Raw genomic sequence first — 21128 nt, 5'->3', positions numbered from 1 at the left:
AATTTCATATTCTCTGCTTATGGTTCTATTAGAGTGAGTTCGACCTTTAAGCCTTGGGTTTCATTTAATATGTTCTGTCGTAGGTTGTGACCTGTATTGCAGCAGGATATAGACACAGTGCTGCTGTTACTGAGGACGGAGAGTTATATACCTGGGGAGAAGGCGATTATGGTAGACTAGGTATTATGACAAACATGTTACCATCAATCTACTGATACCTTGCTGTCAACTAACCAACACCCTATTGACAACCCATGAACACCCTTCTGACACCTACTAACAACCTATTGACAACCCACCAACACCCTACTAACTTGTAACCCACCAACCCTTTTAACAACCCACCAACACTTTACTGACAACCCATCAACACACTACTGGCAACCTACCAACACCCTACTGACAACCTACCAACACCCTACTGACAACCTACCAACACCCTACTGACAACCCACCAACATCCTACTGACAACCTAGCAACACCCTACTGACAACCTGTACCAACGACCTACTGACCACCTACCAACACCCTACTGACAACCTACCAACACCCTACTGACAACCTACCAACACCCTACTGACAACCTACCAACACCCTACTGACAACCTACCAACACCCTACTGATAACCTACCAACACCCTACTGACAACCTACCAATACCCTTTTAACAACCCACCTACACTTTACTGACAACCCATCAACACACTACTGATAACCTTTCAACACCCTACTGACAGCCTACAAACACCCTACCGACAACCTACCAACACCCTACTGACAACCTACCAACACCCTACTGACAACCCACCAACACCCTACTGACAGCCTACGAACACCCTACTGACAACCTACCAACACCCTACTAACAACCCACCAACACCCTACTGACCACCCATGAAGACCCTACTAACAACCTACCAACACCCTACTGCAACCTACCAACACCCTACTGACCACCTACCAACACCCTACTGACCACCTAACAACACCCTACTGACCACCTACCAACACCCTACTGACCACCCCCAAACACCCTACTGACCAGCTACCAACACCCTACTGACAACCTACCAACACCCTACTGACAACCCACCAACACCCTACTGACCACCCATGAACACCCTACTAACAACCTACCAACACCCTACTGACAACCTACCAACACCCTACTGACAACCTACCAACACCCTACTGAACCCACTAACATGCTACTGACAACCTACCAACATCCTACTGACATTACAACACCCTTTCAACAACCAATCAATTCTCTGCCTCAACGTACAGACATCCAATTGGCATATGTTTGAAGAGAACTTTTTCCTATTGACAGGCCATGGAGATAACAATAGCAGAAACATCCCAGTCCAGGTGAAGGATGTATCCAATGTTAGTCAAGTTGCATGTGGGAGTGCTCATACAGTGTGTGTCTCCATTGATGGTGCTACTGTTTGGTCTTTCGGCAGTGGAGATAACGGTAATCTATTTCAAATATTACTTGATATGAATATAGCCACTTCATATAGATCTTATGTAAGTTGTTAATGATAAATCTATGAATTTCATGTGAAAGTGAAATACTGGTTTAGCTTAGTGTGACATCAATTCTATTTATTGAACCCCAAACAACCTCTGAGCTGTGCAAAGTCAAAGCACGGCTAACTCACAGATCAAAGCCTGAAACGACCTCTGGGCTGATCAAAGTCAGCTCACGGCTAACTCACAGATTGAAGCCTGAAACAACCTCTGGGCTGATCAAAGTCAATGCACGGCTAACTCACAGATCGAACCCTGAAATCGCCTCTGGGCTGATCTAAGTCAGGGCATGGCTAACTGTCAGATTGAACCCTGAAACAACCTCTGGGCTGAACAAAGTCAGGGCATGGCAAACTCACAGATTGAACCCTGAAACAACCTCTGGGCTGAACAAAGTCAGGGCATGGCTAGCTCACAGATTGAAATCAAATTTACTCTACTTGTATTGACAAAAGCTATCAAAATATTTTGTGACCCATTATATTTTTTATTTCCAGGTAAACTTGGTCATGGGGATACCAACAGAGTTTATAAGCCAAAGGTTGGTGTTGTTTCTTTATTATAGTCTTCTTTTCCAATGGATGAAACTATGATTGCTATGTCACCCTTGCCACCCCAATTAATTAAATTAGTAATAATCAATATGTGCTTTAATCACATTTGCAGGTCGTTGAGGGACTACAGGGGATGATCATTAACAAGGTTTGCTGTGGGAGTCAGTGCAGTCTTGCTTTGGCAAACAATGGACAGGTATAGAAGAAATGGCAGTTGGCCACTTTAGAAACAAGCAAGAGACTGGGACGAGTTTTGTATTTTAATCTTATTAGAAAAAAACTTTTGTCATTTGAGAAAGCATCTCAAGATTAGTAAGTCTGGCAAATTTGAACATGATTGGATGAACGAACCAGAATAATATTGTCTTTCAAAAGAGTTGAAAATTTACAAAGAATGTAGGGTTACAGAGGACAATATAAAATTGAAAAATTTAAGTTTACAAAATAATATATATGTATACAAATATATAATTTAAAATATGATATATATAAAATAAAATAAATATACTATATATAATAAAATCTAGTAAAAAATGAAAAATTGTCTGATGTTGCTAAAAACAGGTGGTCAATGGACAATTGCCAGCTAAAATTGGCATTTGTTAAATGTGGCTAGTCATCATGTCCAGCCTTTGAGCAACCATTATTTTCATCTCTGCATTGGCAGACACACACTTTTAAATTCCTAATCTCTGGTATATAAAAATATAGTGTGCTAAGTATCTCAACAGTTTGATGTAAATCGTATTTACAGGTTTATGCATGGGGATGTGGTCCTTGCCTTGGCACAGGATCAGTAGATGCAACATCAGCAAGACCTAAACTGATAGCGGCATTACAGCCATTCCATATAGTGGATATATCAGTAGGGGATAGCCACTGTGTGGCTTTAACTAGAGGTAGGTATACCACACATTAACTTCCTAAGAACAATGGACCTTGGAATTGAATTTCTGTTAAATGAAGACGCCAGTAGTCCCCTTCACAGTTCCCTGCACCATCTTGAAAGGTAGCTGTGCCTTTGCATCGGAGCGAGATGAACTTGTGAATGTTGTTCAAGATGTTTAAAAAAGGTCTCTATCATTGCAAGCTCACCGTTCATCTCATGTAGAATCATTGTCATGGGGAAGTAGGTTTCGGTGGACATCAATCAAGGCATTTCCATGACATTCCATAGGCACAAACTTTGTGCTTGGTAAAATTGTCATGAAAACACTTTGATTGATGACCACCAAAAGTCTATTTTATCTTGACAGCAAATATACAATTTCACACATGCTATAATGAGAAGCACTGTCAGTAATAATGATGGTAATGATGATGATGATAAGTTTGTAGGTGTGTGATATTTACACGTAGAAAACCCCTTGGAGCAATTTACTGAAGTTCCGAATTGACTTTTTGCCCTTCAGATTATTAATAGTCAATCAGATGGAAAACCCAAAGATTTGTTTTCCCCCTTCAGTCTACCCCAAATACTGATGAATTGTATGTTAATAGATAATGAAGTTTATGCTTGGGGTAACAATTCAATGGGCCAATGTGGCCAAGGTCATTGCACGACACCCATCTCAAAGCCGAAGAAGGTACTTGGACTTGAGGGTGTTGCTATACATCAAGTTAGGGCAGGGACATCTCATACAGCTGCTTGGACAGCGCTGCCTTTGGACAGGTAAGACATAATGGATATGATAGGCTGTAAATCAGCCAATCAGAAGCAGGCATCCTCACAATTTAATATCATCTCATACTTCTCATCAGGCAAGTGATTTCATGGTACAGAGCTTACTGTGTAGACCTCAAAGAAACTACATTTGGGTTACTCAAAAACTTCCTTGAGAGGTTTTGTCAAGACCTACAGATGGAATCAGAACATTCCTCTGCACCTTTCTCTACTAGAAGGTAAATTTTTGACAAAAATATCTATTTTTTCATGTTTCTGCTACCAAAACCATTCCTACCAGGGCATTTTTTCATGCCACTATGACGAAAAAAGTGATCCACAAAAGAATCCAAATACCTTCAATGTCTTGTGAGCGTGAATTCCTGTTAATCTACATCTACATCTACATAATTTATTTGCAAAATCCAAAAGGACATCTAGCAAATTCCAGTGCAAGTGCAAGATAAATTAAATAAATATGTGCAAATAAGATAATAATTGTGCTAATAATGATTAAATAAATAATAATCGCTTAATATGTGGTTTTACCAATCATACAGCCCCCCAATCAACCCCTTAACTGGACAGGCCCCGATATGGGGCCAACCAGGCAGCTATACAATTTATAGGCAATGAAACCCCACGCCCCCCAGTCATGGAACAATCGGACCCGAAAAACCCCACAACTACCAAACCGGACTAATCAAGTTTCTTTTAAACCAGTGGAAGAAGAGCCATTTTAGTTTCCATTTATCATCATGTTATTATTCATTATTAATAAAAAATAAATATTTTAAATTTAGAAAAAATTATGGCTTTTTTATTACCCTCCTCATAACTTTCAAATACCTTCAATTACTTATTTTTAGTTTCAATTTTTCTTACAATTTTAGTGAACATCACAAGTTTGTTCTCCTCTGTCTGAAGTTACTCTCCATACATCTGTCACTTGCCGTAGCTGCCGGGGCCTCTTCAAGTGTATTAGGATCCTACACAAGACCTCTGCGAAGACTACTCTTTGGACTCTTAGATGCTCCTGTATCAGAGGAAATACTAGAGGCTGTCAATGAAGCTCTTTCTGTTGGTGCCTCTTTACTTTTACCTCCTTTACCAGAGAGAATGGAAGTACTGCATTCTTTATTACCCCAAGGGCCTGACAGCTGGGAGTCACTCTCTTGTGGAGAGGTAAGGAATAGAAATTCAAGGGTTGGGGGTGCCAGCATGCACAACTGAATGAATGAAGGAAGGAAGGAAGGAAGGAAGGAATGAATGAATGAACCTTATTTCAAAAGGGTTACACACCACAGTTATGATTTAAAAAATCATAGTGATAAACATCTAATATATTTTTTCATTCCCCCTTTTCTTTTAAATTATTATTTTTTTATAAGAAAAAAATTAAAAAAAAGAATAGCTGTATGAATAGCAAAAAATATTAATAAATGTATTTGAATTAATATGAAACCCACATAAAAAAAATTTTTTTTTTCATTTCCCACCAGCGTAAACAGCTTGGGATCATACTAAACAGTATGCAGGACCACATTCATGTTGCTTCTCTTCTGGGCTTCTCTTCACTGTCTAAAGATGTCACAAGCGGTGACACAGAAGAACCTGACTTCAAAGACAACACTAACATGGCAGCAATCCTCATGAAGATGCTGCTTCGAAACCTTACATTTTACACAGTAAGCTGATTTACACAATAACTTTGTAAAAGTTCTCCAAGTCAGCACGCGCTGTAATCTTCCGATCACCATTATACTTTTGGTTGCTTTTCAATTAACCCCTAAATCTCCCGTTCTGCTGCAGAAGATTATGACTTATCTTCAAAGAACTAAGTCTACTCTCCAATGCAGGACTAATGTCCAAAATGTCAATAAATTTCTGGGTTTCACTTGATGTCATTTCATGTCTAGTGCAGAATGTTCATCATCTGAATCACAAATTTTCAGTAGCATTCTTTGTGGCTGACAGCACATGGTGGTCAGATTTTGACCACTATTTGGAGCAGACAATGAGATTCAAATACTTTTATCAGCTGAATGAACCCAGCAATTACTACATGTATTATAACTTTTATTATTACAGAGGTGGATCCAGGGGAGTGGTGCAGAGGGTGCGCACCCCTCCCTGGTTACGTTTTTAGCTCCTACTTTGAAGATAACCAATTTTTTTTTTTGCCTTTGATTCTAAAGGGTGCACCCCTTCCTGGGTTAACATTGTGTGCAGCACCCCTCCCTGAACAAAATCCTGGATCCGCCCCTGTATTACATGATGTTCTAATAACACAATGAAAGCAGTTTTGTAAATTCTTGTTACTCTTTCTTGCCCTGCCAGGAAAAATGTCTAACAGCCATTGAAGAACCCATGTCAGCAAAAGAACCCCCACACCCAACTGTTGACAGTGAAGCCCCACCCATTCACATACGACAACTGTTACTACTTCTACAAAAGCATCTGTTTGCCTACTGTCAAAATCCAGTCACCACAGACACCCCAACCTATCTACCTTCAGCTGTGAAGCTACTACAGAACCATCTCTTATTGTACCTGCCTTGTGCTGGTGAGATCTTATCCAGTGCACATGATGTACTGGTGAGAGCTGAAGACTCTCAAGTCAGGGACAAATTACAAAGTAAGTCTAGACTTAATAATACAGAGCAACTCACAAAAGTTTGACTACCTAGTATTCACATACTCCTATGCATTGACTTTTGTAACTTAAACCAACACATTTCATTGCAAAGCAGGCTGGTTTTACCAAATAAGGATTGTAAAAGCTCATTTGGCAGCGCAAAGCCTGTGCATTGAAGTATGCAAATACATTAAACATGGTCATACTTTGACAGTCATAAACTCATTTGTGAATATGAAGAAGATTTAAATTCAGTGTAAAAACGTTTGGAACTGTTCTGAAATTTTGGATGTTAGTCCTTCATCAAAAAAAAAATCTTGAACCTTGAACCTTGAGTCTGTACCTTGAATCTTGAACCTGTACCTTGAACCTGTACCTGAACCTTGAACCTGTACCTTGTACCTTGAACCTTGAACCTGTACCTTGAACCTTGAATGTCAGAGTAAAAGGGTAAGGACTAAACTCCAAAACGTTAGTACAGTTAATTCAAACTTTTTTATTATGTTTACACACCAAGGCAGTTCCAAACTAGTAACCACTAGTCATTATGTTATACTCTAACTAGTTTTACCTCTACTTTATTACTTCGCAAAGCCGTTACAGCAAAATTTATGAAGAGCATGGTAAGCTTGACCACTAACACTTATGTGTTTATGATAGGTGTTCTCTATAATTCTCCTGCTGGGTCGATGCTGTCAGTTGTTTTCTACTCGTTGATGTTGATGCCATTTGATGTTGTACATCCATTGTTACCTGTATGTATTGAGTTGCTTCCCATGATGGACAGACTGAACAGGATCCTTCCTGCTGCGGCTGCAATGGAGGACCATGAACTGGAGTGGCCTGTCTTGGGTAAGATACCTCTTATCTGTATTACTTTTATCATTACCATTATTACTAATATCATGATGATCATGGTGATCAATATCATAATGATCTTTGTTATCGTCATCATCAATTAAATTATTAACATCATCGTCATCACCATCACCGTCATCACCATCACCATCATCACCATCATCATCATTGTCACAGTTATCACCACCATCATCATTAGAGCAGTTTTTGTATGACTGTAAAAAGCTTATGGCAGAAACGCTGTCGTGGCACGGCAAGTTATACGCCAGCCCAGTCACACTGCAAGATGAAAACACGACATGAACATCCAGCCAGAACAATTGCATTGCATGAGAAAAAAATCCCCCAATCAAAATTATAGAAAACGTCAAGGCCTCGGCAAGACATGCATACAGCACTGACTTTTTCCACAGTCATACGAAAACTACTCTATGATTATCCTTGTTGTTAGAACTAATGGGTGTGTATTTCTCAATCATCACATCTCAGTGGTCATCTAATATCTATCATACTTTCCATGTGTCATATCCACCCCTAAAAGATAACAATTTCTCATGCTATTCTTTTCTCAGGTACTCCTCAAAACATAGATCCAGCTGCTCTTCCTCTCCCCCAGCCAGCACAGTCATGGGCGTGGTTAGTTGATCTCCAGCGAACCTGTGCTCTGTTCGTTGGGCGTGTACTGGGTAGCATGCTAATGGGACCACTGCTGTCAAAGTGTGAGAACCAGTGTGAACAATGGCTTAATTCTGCCTTGTTGAATTATGGACTGGAGAGCAGGGATCCTCCGTTGGGTAGGTAGCTGGAGTTGATCTTTTTGTAATATATACAATATGAGCGGGAGATCTGTATGAGGATTTAAAACAGCAAGCTGCAAATGAGCTGTTTTAAAACTCATACGGATCTCACGCGAATATTGTATATTACTTTTAAAATGTCTAGATTAATGCTTCTTTTTTAGAGTAAAAATTTTAACATTAAATGCAATTTGGCCGAGATATTTCAAAGTCAACCTTATGCAAATCAGGACGAATTCTGTATCAGGGTTTACAGATGCCTTCACGGTAGTGATTTTGTATTGTTCTAAGGTCATTAATTAATCATGACCATTTTAAATGGGCTTTCTCAACGCTCATTTTTTAAAAAAAGGACAAAAAACTTGCATTTTCACAGTCTTAATGCTTCCCACTTCACTTGTTAGTCAACACTTCACTCATCAGTCAATTGTCAAATTATGTTGACAAAGCCTTCCCAGATATTGAATCAATATTGAATTGATAGCAACAGGCATAGCTCAGTTGGCTGAAGTGCATCCTTCAGTGACAGAGGTCCATAGTCTAATCCCCAGGAACTTTTCTCTTATCATCGTAGCTTGAGCATTGAATACACTCAAAACAGAGCACTGATGGGGGAAAGGGGGTGTTAAAAATGCGCAGCGTCAGTCTCCTGGAATACCAGCCCCGTAGCTTTTTAGTTTTACCTATAATTTACCAAGTGTGGTGTATCGGTAGTGGTAGATTACCTCTCACCTCTGGACATGAGCAATGATGAAGTTTTTCACATGACTTGATATCAAGTGATCATCATTGTTGTTCATAAGCTTTTATGTGCAGCACACTAGATCCTGATGATCAAGCATGATACTTAATCTTCTTTCTGAGCTCATTCCCCCTTCACACTCCACTGTTGTTCTCTCCTATGCTACGAGAGTTTTCTCCGGGTTCTCCGGTTTTCCTCCCTCCGTAAAAATCAACATGTGAGTTGAGTGTCGTGTGCATAGAACATTGAATGTAGCGGTAGTGTGTGTGTCAAGGGCGGAACCAGCCAAAATTTTAGGAGGGGGGGGGGGGGGGGGCTAATTGAGTTTCTTCCGTCAACACAACGGAAAACAATAAAAAAAAAATCATCTATTTCTTCAGTTTTGTGTTGTTTTCTGCTTCAGCCCCCCTTTGCCCCCCTGGATCCGCCCTTGGTGTGTGTGAGTGAAAAGTGTCCCCAATTAGAGTGAAGCCATTAAACCCATGAAATAGATATTAGACTAATACATATTAGTAGACCTTAATTCTATTTTTTTTTTTGTGTCTATTTGGCTATTACACGTTGACTAGTAATTTTTATTTCACGGGTTAAATGCCTTCACTCTAGTTCAAAAGCACTAGATCGACTAGAGTTAAAGAGATTTATTTTTCATTTTAATCTCTGTATGTATCATATCTGATATCTAATTTCTAACTTTCAACTTTCTTGTTCATCAGAGAAAGCCATGGCAGCCATCTTGTCTTTACTAAGGCACGACACAATCTTCGATAGTCTAGAGAATGCTCGCTCAAGTCTTCCACCAGACCTTATTTTCCTGCTAGATTTAGCTGACGGACCTACCATAGAATCTGCCCACAGCTTGCTAACGCTATTACAATCGTTTGACAAGTTTAAAGGTACGTAAGTGCTTACTAGGTAGTGCATATCCTTCATCACACTATGCGCTCTCATAGGGACTGCAGAGAGAAATTGTCATTGGGGGGAGGGGGGGAACAAGACCCACGAAAACGAGACCCTTGGAAGTGCGATTTCTAGTGTTTTGGGGGGTATTTACAACATATGTTTTGCATTGAGTATTGATATTTTAAACAGCAAACAAGTAATTCAAAATATACCGGTAAAAAAATTTTTTTTGGGGGAGGGGGGCAGGACCTCCCTCCGCGGTCCCTGTCTTACCACTGTTAACACACTAGTCTTAACTGACATACCACAGGTTAGTGGGCAGTAAACTACCGTCTAACAATAATTCTTTAGAGTTCGAAAAAGTTTATTTATCATGATATTTAAACCAGGAAGCCCATGTCTTGAAAGGATTTTTTAAATAGGATCCTGCATGGTTCATTGAACCTGTACTGTAACGATTCCACATGAAAAATTCTTTTTTCGGCGCCATCAATAAAGTTTCACATGTCAAACTCGACAGTTTTACTTCGCAATTGTCTGAAATATGACTTTAAAAAAAGGAACAAGTTTAGCGCATCACGCTTCAAAAATGCGCGTAAATGATAGTAAAGCCTGTGGCCAGTCACAAAGTGACAATTGTTGATTCCTTTACAGAAATAGATACACGGGATGTTCCAGACCCAATGTTGTTGGACACGGCGGCTCGCTTTGTGTTTGCTTGTATTCTTAAGCACTGTGGACTGTTACCTGTGGCACTGCAAAAGATAAAGTAAGATCAACAAATGTCCTTATAATAATATTATATTATGTATCCGTAATATAAGTCATTGTCATTCCAAGAAGGGTAAAAGAAAAAAGGGTGTGTATGGGGGTCTCAAATGATACTTTTATTGCCATAACAAAGTAGTTTACAAACCGGAAAAAGAAGAAGGCGAGAGAGACCTGTTTGGGCAATAGGCCCTTTGCAGCTAAGCAATCACGTGCTGCTTAATTTACTGAGAGCAAATAATAATAATAATAATAATAATAATAATAATAATAATAATAATAATAATAATAATAATAATAACTTTATTTACGTGTCGAAATTTTCTAGTTTACAATAAATTGTGAACTAATAGAGGACACCTATCTTCCTATCTTCCTATCTATACATTATAAAACTCCCTCCAAATGAATGAACATCTTGATTCCCATGGGTGAAATATACTGGTGAGCAAACAAAATTTCTACAACCTGTTTCGAGAGATCGTAATAAAACTGCATTTCGTAACACACTGGTTACACATCGTTTCATTCAGTTCTTTACAAGTAGCTAAAAAGAATCACCAATTTCAAATAAAATAAAAAATTATTACCATTAACTGCAAAGGGCCTATTTGGCTCCAGGACCTGCCGCGTTTCTTGTGTATTAGCCATTCTTAGATTTAGTAAAAAACTTGGTCGTGTTGACATTGCAGTGCATTCTGGGGCTGTTTTAGAGGACGAAAGAGACCCCATCTTAGTCCCCTAACACAGCCCCACATTACACTGTAATGCAATTTCCCCCCTCAATCTCGGAATGGCTAAGAAATGTCCACATTTTTGATTTGTTTCGTTCTTTAGATCCAAAGAAATGCTGGAGACCTTCAAGTGGGTGTGCACGCTACGTTGTCGTCTTCTCGGGCTGAAATCAGGCAGAGGAAGTGCGTCATTGCTTAGCACTGCCAGCCACGAACCCGCTAACAGATCAGAAAGTATTGTATCTGAGACATCCAACATCAGTGAAGAGAATTCCGACACCAGACAGACAAGCTCAGGTACAGTAGTAGTTTTTCACCTTATTTTATTTTATTTTCAGTTCATTTTTTATTTTATTTTTCATTTCATTTTTCGTTTCGTTTTTCATTTCATTTTGATTTTCCCGTTTTATTTCTATTTTGACATATTCATCCCATTTAATCGTAGCTTTTTCAATCATTCCATCATTTCCTCGTTTCCTTTAACTTTTTATCCCATTATGTCTTTTACCCCAAAATATTCCCCATCCAATTCCATCGTATCCTCCCATTTATTTTCCCAGAGTACTTAAATGACCAGTTATTTACTGAAGCATGTAAAGGCGTAATACAGCGTTGCATGTTCCTGCTGCTTTACGTGCGCACAGCTTTTCCCCTGGACCAAGATACTCTTTCTTTCATCGCCAACACGAACAGTGTCCTTGTTGATCCTGATTCACATGGCGTTGACTCTACTATGGAAGATGTTGCTCTGCATATACACATTGATGATACTGATAACAGTACTCCAGCTACTGTGTCGCCGGTGCTTAGCCCCCTCAACAGCCCTAGGAGTGAGGTATAAATGTTTTTATGAGAACAAACTTATATTTTACAACCATCATTATCCTTATGGGGCTCTTCCGTGAGGTTTGCTCCGCACGCACTACAACTACATTCTATATTTACCACACACAAAACTAAACTTACATGTTGATTTTCATGGAGGGAGGGTACGAGAGAACTCTGAGAGAACCCTCGTAGCATAGGAGAGAAAAACACATCAAATGAACTCGATATTCAGATTTGTGGTTCAGTCGAGAATCAAACCCGCGAAATTTTGATTCATGTAATATTTTCAATTGATGTTTTTCTTTCAAGGATGAAGCAAGCTCTTCCCATTTGCATCACGTCAACCAAGAAGGTAATCTTTATTATTTACATTTGAGTGGCATACCATGGAATGTCCCATGAGACACTTTTATATACACGAAGTGACAAGTAGGGCATTTCGTGATATGTCACGCATTTCATGGAATTCCATGGTTTGTCACACAATCTAGCGCTCACATTTTTCTTACCTTCTCGTCGGGTTTCTTATCTTATGAAGGACACGTAAATTTTTTTATCCTCAAATTCAACCAATTTTCGTCAATTTTCAATATCTATTTTCAAGATGAAAAGAAACGACTTGAATCTGTCAAGGAAGCCTTAAGGCGCATGCGCCACAGACGTGAGAGATTCGCACAGAATCACGGTAAAGGAAACTCTCGACACCCACCAAAGTCCTCATGCTCTGTCAAGATAACTGCATCAAGTATAGTTGACTTTGTGACGGAAAGTCTGCTCAAGGGAAGTACTGAGGGACACACTCACGCTGATCATCAGGCGACCACGGCTCCACATGTGGTTTTCAGTGCCATGCAGTTTCAACAACACAGAGCAGAGGTGAGTTATATAGAGGTTATTACACTGCTAGTTGTACAAAGCCACACAAGGAAAAGGAGAAAATTTCCTCGCGCTGACATCAGCAAAAAAAAAAAAAAGAAGAACGGTTAACAGACCGTGTGTTATCGCTCTGTAATTGCACTCGAAAAATGGTCGTATTCAATTCAATTCAATTCGATTTTATTTTTGCACGATTATTACGATTAATTATATTTACAATACACGGGAAATTGAGTGTGACGTATAATAATCATAGATAAGAGCTCAGCTTCACATCTGAGTAAAGGTCTTCCTCGATTGGAGGGTATTCTTTCTCCAGGTTTTTCTCCAACTCCGCTAAAACCAAACATACTAAATTCCAATTCAATTCGTGTGTTAGTCTTTCTTTAAAACTGAGGCAATGACTCTGATAAAAGAAGATAAGTAATCCCCAAGATAACTAAAGACGACCGGCTACCAAATGGACCGATCCCAGCTCGAGTGTCCACCCAAACAATGGCTAGTTTTCCCAATGGAATACAGAATGTCCGACCAACAAACTCAAATTCATAAGATTTTCTATTAGCTACCGATGTTTTCTTGATGTACCTTTAGAATACATTGATTCTAAGACAGACATTTACAATTTTCAGCAATCGGTGTCTGTTCCATGCTGTATATCAAAAAATACTTTTAGTTTGCCGACGTAGCAACAGTAACTAAGGAGGTAGAACAATGAATGTGGGATCGCTGTATAAAATCAAGTCGATTTTTTTACTTCTGCTTTCAACAGCTCCGTTTGGAAGCCTTGAACTACATATTGTCATTACTGGAGGGAAAAGACTCGACCAAGGAACATTCCGGACATCCTGCAGTGTGTTTCTCGTCTCTTCTCTTGTCAAGCCAGCTCCAGCTTCTCTCTGGTGCATTTGGTCTAGAGGGCCTGGGCTCAAGCCAGCAAGAATTCAGTGACCAAGTCCACCTTCTTCATTATCAGGTACAGGTTAAACGTAAAGCCCTTTTCATTCCAGAAGATAGAAAATTATTTTCCTAAATTTCACACAAATTTTAAGTGTCATCATTGTCATCGTCATCATCATCGTCACCAACATCGTCATCATCATCGTCATTATCATCATCATCATGATTATTTTTATATTTAGCCTTGTATGAACCATTTCATTGACTGTTGTTTCTTTTACGCCTAGGATGACATCAAGGCTACAACTACTAAACTCCAGGAATCGATCCAGTCATGTGTACATCGTTTATACACTCACTTAGTAAAGATGCTGCAGGATGATAACCAAAACTCCCTTGGCAGAAAAGGTATGAAGGCTGCGACAACTGTCTTTACTTTCAACACACCTTTATTTAGTGCACACCCTTAAAGTGCCTATCACCCTTCTGACGATATTCTCAGTACTGATTCTACATGGGGTAAGATGTTGAATAACCCGAAAAAATTACACAGTTTGAGTGCGGCTTCTTGAAGTTATGAAGGTTTTTCCACGCCATATGCTAATGCTGTAACGTATGAGGAGTAATCATTTAATATACAAAACACTACTGGTACAGATAAATTAAATTTGAAATACGTCATTGTTTTCCCCATTGCTCTTACAGAAATGAATGCAAGTTAGTTTTCCCATAGAAGCCGGTGTTTCGAATTACGAGGAACAACAAATAACCATAAATGCCTCCTCATACGTCACAGCATTAGCATATGACATGGAAAAACCTTCATAACTTCAAGAAGCCGCACTCAAACTATGTAATTTTTTCGGGTTATTCAACATCTTACCCCATGTAGAATCAATACTCAGAATATTGTCAGAAGGGTGATAGGCACTTTAAGCGGACACCATTCAATGACCTGAAGGTGTCTCCTTAATTCTGGCGGGCTCGGCGGTGTCGTATGTGATTTGAGGTGTTTGTGTTGGTTCTCTCCTGTGCTTGGAGGGTTTTTCTCCGGGATCTCCGGTTTTCCCTCCCTCCTCAAAATGATCAATTTCTATATTCTAATTCGATCTATCGGCTGCCTTAACATACCCCACTTCCGAGATATGCTTCGATTGTCAAGCACAAAGGTTTCAGTATGAAGCTACATGCTAAATTAAATTATTTTTTATTTCCTGTCACGAATGACTGAGCATTTAGCACGTAGCCTTATACTGAGGTAGGCTATTACAAAACCTGTTAGGCATTAAGCCGTCCACCCAGGAGTGGTAAATGCATTAGAATACAGCTACCACTATATCATACAGCCACTCTAAACTAAGCGATAATTACTGCATGTTGAATATTTCAGGTGCCAGACAGCGCCAGCAGCTCCAGACGGTTTTTGCACTGGGCAACAAGTTACAACCTGCCGATATCTCGCTAGCAGTCACATGTCACCTTCCCTCCATCCTGTACAGCATGTGTAGTCAGGGTTTGATGGCATCCCAGCCTTTCCCTTATCAGACAACACGAGCCAGTGGCAAATCTATGTTACCCGTCATCTTGCAAGTAGCCAGTATTAGATTACTACAGATTATTGCTGTAACAGTTGGGTGAGTGGAGATTTTTTTGTCGCGTTTGGTGGTCAAACGCTAAACACCGTGTGCTGTCAGCCAGAAGTAATTCTATCGAAAACTTGCGATTCAGCCGATGAACGTTCCGTGTGAGGCAGGAACGTGAACTGTACGACATGCCGTAACACTGAAATGGCTTCCCATAAAAATGGTTAACGTATGAGTGGGAAACGTACGGTACTGTCTTACGGCACATACACGGTACGACATTCCGTAACATTGAAATGGCTTCTCATAAGAATGGTTATCGTATGAGTGGAGAGACATGCGGTACTGATTTACGGCACGAATACGATACGACATGCCGTAACATTGAAATGGCTTTCCATTGTCTTTCGGTATTTCATCCAACCACAACCCGTAGTAACCTCTACGATAAGATAACATACGGCTATAGTACGACTACGAATTTGTTGTATTGTTTCAAATTCATACAAAATACTCTAGTCATGCTAAAACTGCTCATTCTCTGACTGTGGATGCCCAGAGAACAGGGTCTATCACCCTATCGAAGATTCTCACCCCAACATTATTTTTTCTTTTAGAGAACACGCCGATAAGTTATCAGATGAAGTGGTGGACTGCATGGTGAATCTTCACTTCAAACAACTCGAAACACTGCTTGACGGAGCGAGTAACTGTACGACTGACAAATCCGTTTCAACAAACTCTGACGAGGTGGAAAAAATGTTCAGAGCAAACGAGGAAAGACGGGTGGCTGAGACAGCGCTTTGTGATTTTCTTATCTTTCTGAGAAGGTAGATCTAAGTAATACATTCCTTTGCATGTGACGTCAAAGCAGCTCAATTTGGAGGAGAAAACAAAGGAATTTCAATCTCCTGAGAATTGGAAACCTATTGTTATCTCCTCTAAATTGAGCTGCATTCCAACGTGCTGCAAGAGGTATATTCCTTGCATGGTTTGATATTAAGGGCTGGTTCACACTTTAACATAAGCATAAGCATAAAAGAAAGAACAAGGAAAGAACAACGGAAGGAGCTCTACTCACATACGAATTGCGAGTGTGGGAATCCATCCGTGAGGCCATTCCAGCTGATCTGAGAAAAAATGTTAGCCAATCAAAATCAAGAAAATTTGCAAAACTGAGGTGTCACTTTACCTCTTGAAATTTTTAATTTCAGTGCCACCAATTAAAAAAAAAAACGTTGCTAATAAGTGCTTGATAACAGTGACACAATATGTAATGATTTTGATATTTTATTGCAATGGTGGACGGGTTTTTATTTTATTGGTGGTCGTTTTTTTGCAGGCTTCATGACACCTTAGTTTTGAGGTGACGTCATTGATATGTCACTATCTCAGATCAGCTGGTGGCTGTTATGTCTAGAACGTCTATGCTTTCCTGATGCGCGCTGCCTTGTCGTGCTCAGCCTTGAGGCACTTGGTATGAAGGCATTAAATTCCCTTTTAATATCGTTCTTTTCCCTCGTCGGTATTAGGTTCTCTACGTCTAAGGCTACTCGTTCAAAGATGGTGACCAAAGCATGGCTGGATGTACTTCTCAGTATCGTGGACATCCCCTCCAGACTTGATAATGACTTGTTTGTGTTATCAATGAGAACTAGAATGCTGACTTTGAATCTACTAGAGATAATATTGCCTGCCTGTTGTGCTGACAAAGATGGGGAGCTGATGGCAAAGGTAAGAAAGTGTTAAGACTAGGTGTTTTTGTTGTTGGTAATGATGAGGGTGATGCTGAAGATGCTGTTGATTACTATATTTATTGGTATTAATTAGGGTGATTATGATTCAATGATGGTGATGGTGGTAATAATGATGATAGTGGTGGTGATGCCAGCACATGATGGTGCTAGTGATGATGATTATGGTAATGATGATAGTGATGCATGGTGGTGGTAGTTGTGATGATGATGATGATGTTATTGTGGATGATGATGATGAGGATGATGATGATGTTATTGATGATGATGATGATGTTGATGATGATGATGATGATGTTATTGATGATGATGTTGATGATGATGATGATGTTATTGATGATGATGTTGATGATGATGATGATGATGATGTTATTGATCATGATGTTGATGATAATGATGTTGATGATGATGATGATGATGATGTTATTGATCATGATGTTGATGATAATGATGATGTTATTGATGATGATGTTGATGATGATGATGATGATAATGTTATTGATGATGATGATGATGTTGATGATGATGATGATGATGATGATGAGGAGGAGGAGGAGGAGGAGGAGGATAATTTTGTTTTGATGATGCAGTAAGGTTGTGTTTGAAAGAAATTGCACGATATGTGCAAGTAAGGATAGATAGATAGATAGAAACTTTATTAAAGTGTCAATATACTTTAGCATAATACATTAATTGGTGACACAACATAATTGAATAAACATAAAAGCTAATTAACAAATTAACAAATGTTTTAAAAATCTATATACATATATAATATATAATATATAATATATACTCTATATAATCCATAAAAAATATCAATTCTATTAAATATAATACTGATTATGATGCTATTATCAAGATAGAGAACTTGTCTCTAAGAAATGCACTTTTTGATTCTCTTCTTTCTGATGTCATTAGGTGACTGGACAATTATTCCAGCTAACAGCCCAATACATGTGGTCCTCCTCATCACTTGCTGCAAATACTCCCATCGATGGAACAGGAGAACACCTTGAAGATACTGAAAGAGTACCACTCAAGGATGTTCACTTTGATCGCGAAAGGCTATTAGGATGCACTGTGGAAAATGGCAATACACTTGTTCATGACAGCCCGCGTAGAGGTTATGGTCTTGCTGGTATTGGTATTAAGTCTGGTCTCTATGAGTGGAAGGTAAGATACCATATATAATACACTTGTACATGACAGCCCTGCGTAGAGGGTATGGTCTTGCTGGTATTGGTATTAAGTCTGGTCTCTATGAGTGGAAGGTATGATACCATATATAATACACTAGTACATGACAGCCCGCGTAGAGGGTATGGTCTTGCTGGTATTGGTATTAAGTCTGGTCTCTATGAAGGGAAGGTATTATAACATATATAATACACTTGTACATGACAACCCGCGTAGAGGGTATGGTTTTGCTGGTATTGGTATTAAGTCTGGTCTCTATGAGTGGAAGGTATTATAACATATACACTACTCCAGAGGGTATGGACTTGCTGTTATTGGTATTAAGTCTGGTCTCTGAGTGGAAGGTATGATACCATATATAATACACTTGTTCATGACAGCCCGCGTAGAGGGTATGGTCTTGCTGGTATTGGTATTAAGTCTGGTCTGTATGAGTGGAAGGTATGATACCATATATAATACACTTGTACATGACAGCCCGCGTAGAGGGTATGGTCTTGCTGGTATTGGTATTAAGTCTGGTCTCTGAGTGGAAGGTATGATACCATATATAATACACTTGTTCATGACAGCCCGTGTAGAGGGTATGGTCTTGCTGGTATTGGATTTAAGTCTGGTCTCTATGAGTGGAAGGTATGATACCATATATAATACACTTGTACATGACAGCCCACGTAGAGGGTATGGTCTTGCTGGTATTGGTATTAAGTCTGGTCTCTCTACCATATACATTACTCCAGAGGGTATGGACTTGCTGGTACTAGCAATGGAAACACTCAAGATAAGACGGCAAAAAGAATAGCCGTTCTTCTTGTCCGCAGGATTTTAAGCAGCTTTTGCTTGCTTTTTACATTTTCAGTTTCACATCACCAGAGAGAACCGCGGAAACGAGGGCACCTGTGTGGGCGTTGCTCGTTACCCTATCGCCGATGATAGCCATCGGTCATCACGTGACATGTGGCTATACCGTGCTTACAGTGGTAACCTGTATCACAATGGAGAGCAGACGCTAACCTTACCTGGTTATACTCAAGGGGATTATATCACATGTGTGCTAGATATGGAGGCAGGGACGCTATCACTGGGTAAGAATGGAGAGGTAAGTGTTACTAACTCTTGTTACAGTCATTCTCAATCATACGCGCCACTCTAGCGATTCTAAGGCGTTTCCACGACATTCTATAGGCACGTGCCCTTATAGCTTTGTGTTTCCCGACAATGTTATGGAAACGCCTTGTGATTGACGTCCACCAAAACCTTCTTCGTCGCGACAGAAACAATCGCTAGAGGGCGCGTGTGATTGAGAATGGCTGTAAGGTCCTGTTACACGATGTGTTTTCCATGGCGCGCGTAGGATCTTGCCGCCCAAAGTGCCTCATTTTCGAATCTGAGCATGCGATGCTTTTGGCAGCGGTCGCGCATCTTGAACAAGATTTATTAGCATGTTGGATTTTTATAATTGAAAATATTATTTATAATCTTGTAAAATGGCACTTATTGAATAAAAAAGCTTAAAAGTACCACCATCACCATCACCGTTATCACCATCTTCATTATCATCATCATCATTATCATCATTGTCATCATCATTATCATCCACGTTATCACAAATCATCTTCAAGATCATTCTCATCCTAGTAAGCATCTTTAGTAATTAAATCTGTGCTATAGTTTCTACCCACTCATGATTTGTTTAACATTTTTCTCTTGTTTTTCTTCCAGGAGCTGCGGGTAGCATTTGATGGAATTGAAGCAAAAGAAGTGTACCCCTGTGCCATGTTTTATAGTAACACGCCTGGCGAAAAGGTACATCATATTTATTCGTTTCAAAAAACATGTGACAGTTAAATTGCGTACTCAGTGAACATTCGATGAGAACGCTGGGACCCGTTACGGTCACGGTCAATGTCACGGTCACGACACTGTTTGTTTTCGTGGTCATGAAATCTTGTAAATATGACATAACATCTTATTAATCCCAGGTTACGATCACAGACATGTGCATGAAAAGCGCCCCAAGGGACCTATATCCTGGCAGTCCTCTGTGCGCCCCATTACCAGCTGTACTCTCTGAGGCCCTAGTGTCCCTGATCAGGACCTTACACTGCAATGGTGACTGGGAACAGTACGTTAATAAGTGTATCTTAGAAGGTGTTCGTGCGATAAGAGATGTTGGTGCGCCTAAAGACATAGAGACAGAGGTAAGTACGTCCTTATAGAGTGAATAATGAGAAATAAGCCTTGTGAATAACAAAGAAAACCGTGTCAATTGAGAAAAAACTTACAATACTGACTTACGCCACGTAGACGGTACGAAATGCCGTAACATTGAAATAGCTTTGCACTGCAATTCATAGTTTCAACTCAGAAAATAGCACACCAATCACCGCTGCAGCAGTTTTCCCAGTGGATTTAAAATCTTGTCCCACAAACAACTACACAGTACCTTAAATTTAAAGAGTACTACAAGGACTACGAAGCAATTTTTTATTCTTTTCGCAGGACAGTAAGTTATTGAAACAATTTATAATCAAATTTCCGCAATCAGAGTTTAAAATTCTGAGATATTCTAGATAAAAGACCTCTTTGGCTCTGACGTGATGTATTACCATTTCAGACCACATGTCATTCTCTAGAGTATCATTTCTTTGTTTAAGGTTTGCGCTCGGTTGCACATGAGAAGACACATGAATATGGATACAGTTCAAACAAAGAATCTTATTCTCAAGGGAATGACACGTCGATCCACTTTGTCAGTCCCTCAACCTCCGAATGGCTAATAACAGGCTTATA

At 39.6% G+C, this 21128-nt stretch overlaps 1 protein-coding gene across 3 annotated transcripts in view; it reads left to right on the top strand.

Moving 5' to 3' along the window:
- LOC116303637 (putative E3 ubiquitin-protein ligase HERC1) overlaps window positions 1–21128 on the top strand; it is a 67514-nt gene that overhangs the window by 5864 nt on the left and 40522 nt on the right. For all 3 annotated transcript variants that reach the window (XM_031713213.2, XM_031713212.2, XM_031713211.2), the window contains exons 7-33: window positions 84–180; window positions 1335–1478; window positions 2035–2078; window positions 2204–2287; window positions 2846–2990; window positions 3592–3763; window positions 3853–3993; window positions 4648–4939; window positions 5257–5442; window positions 6095–6392; window positions 7053–7244; window positions 7823–8044; window positions 9506–9685; window positions 10347–10461; window positions 11298–11491; window positions 11755–12029; window positions 12332–12374; window positions 12627–12898; window positions 13671–13874; window positions 14086–14206; window positions 15189–15432; window positions 15999–16211; window positions 16914–17115; window positions 18057–18311; window positions 19195–19434; window positions 20058–20141; window positions 20318–20536. In XM_031713213.2, coding sequence (XP_031569073.2) covers window positions 84–180; window positions 1335–1478; window positions 2035–2078; window positions 2204–2287; window positions 2846–2990; window positions 3592–3763; window positions 3853–3993; window positions 4648–4939; window positions 5257–5442; window positions 6095–6392; window positions 7053–7244; window positions 7823–8044; window positions 9506–9685; window positions 10347–10461; window positions 11298–11491; window positions 11755–12029; window positions 12332–12374; window positions 12627–12898; window positions 13671–13874; window positions 14086–14206; window positions 15189–15432; window positions 15999–16211; window positions 16914–17115; window positions 18057–18311; window positions 19195–19434; window positions 20058–20141; window positions 20318–20536 — 4878 coding nt within the window. The remainder of the gene's footprint in view (window positions 1–83; window positions 181–1334; window positions 1479–2034; window positions 2079–2203; window positions 2288–2845; window positions 2991–3591; window positions 3764–3852; window positions 3994–4647; window positions 4940–5256; window positions 5443–6094; window positions 6393–7052; window positions 7245–7822; window positions 8045–9505; window positions 9686–10346; window positions 10462–11297; window positions 11492–11754; window positions 12030–12331; window positions 12375–12626; window positions 12899–13670; window positions 13875–14085; window positions 14207–15188; window positions 15433–15998; window positions 16212–16913; window positions 17116–18056; window positions 18312–19194; window positions 19435–20057; window positions 20142–20317; window positions 20537–21128) is intronic.

Source organism: Actinia tenebrosa, unplaced genomic scaffold, assembly GCF_029948245.1.
Source record: "Actinia tenebrosa isolate PJP-AT-01 unplaced genomic scaffold, QUT_ActTen_1.0 PGA_scaffold5__44_contigs__length_20552954, whole genome shotgun sequence".
NCBI lineage: Eukaryota > Metazoa > Cnidaria > Anthozoa > Actiniaria > Actiniidae > Actinia > Actinia tenebrosa.
This window is presented reverse-complemented; position numbering and strand designations above follow the sequence as displayed.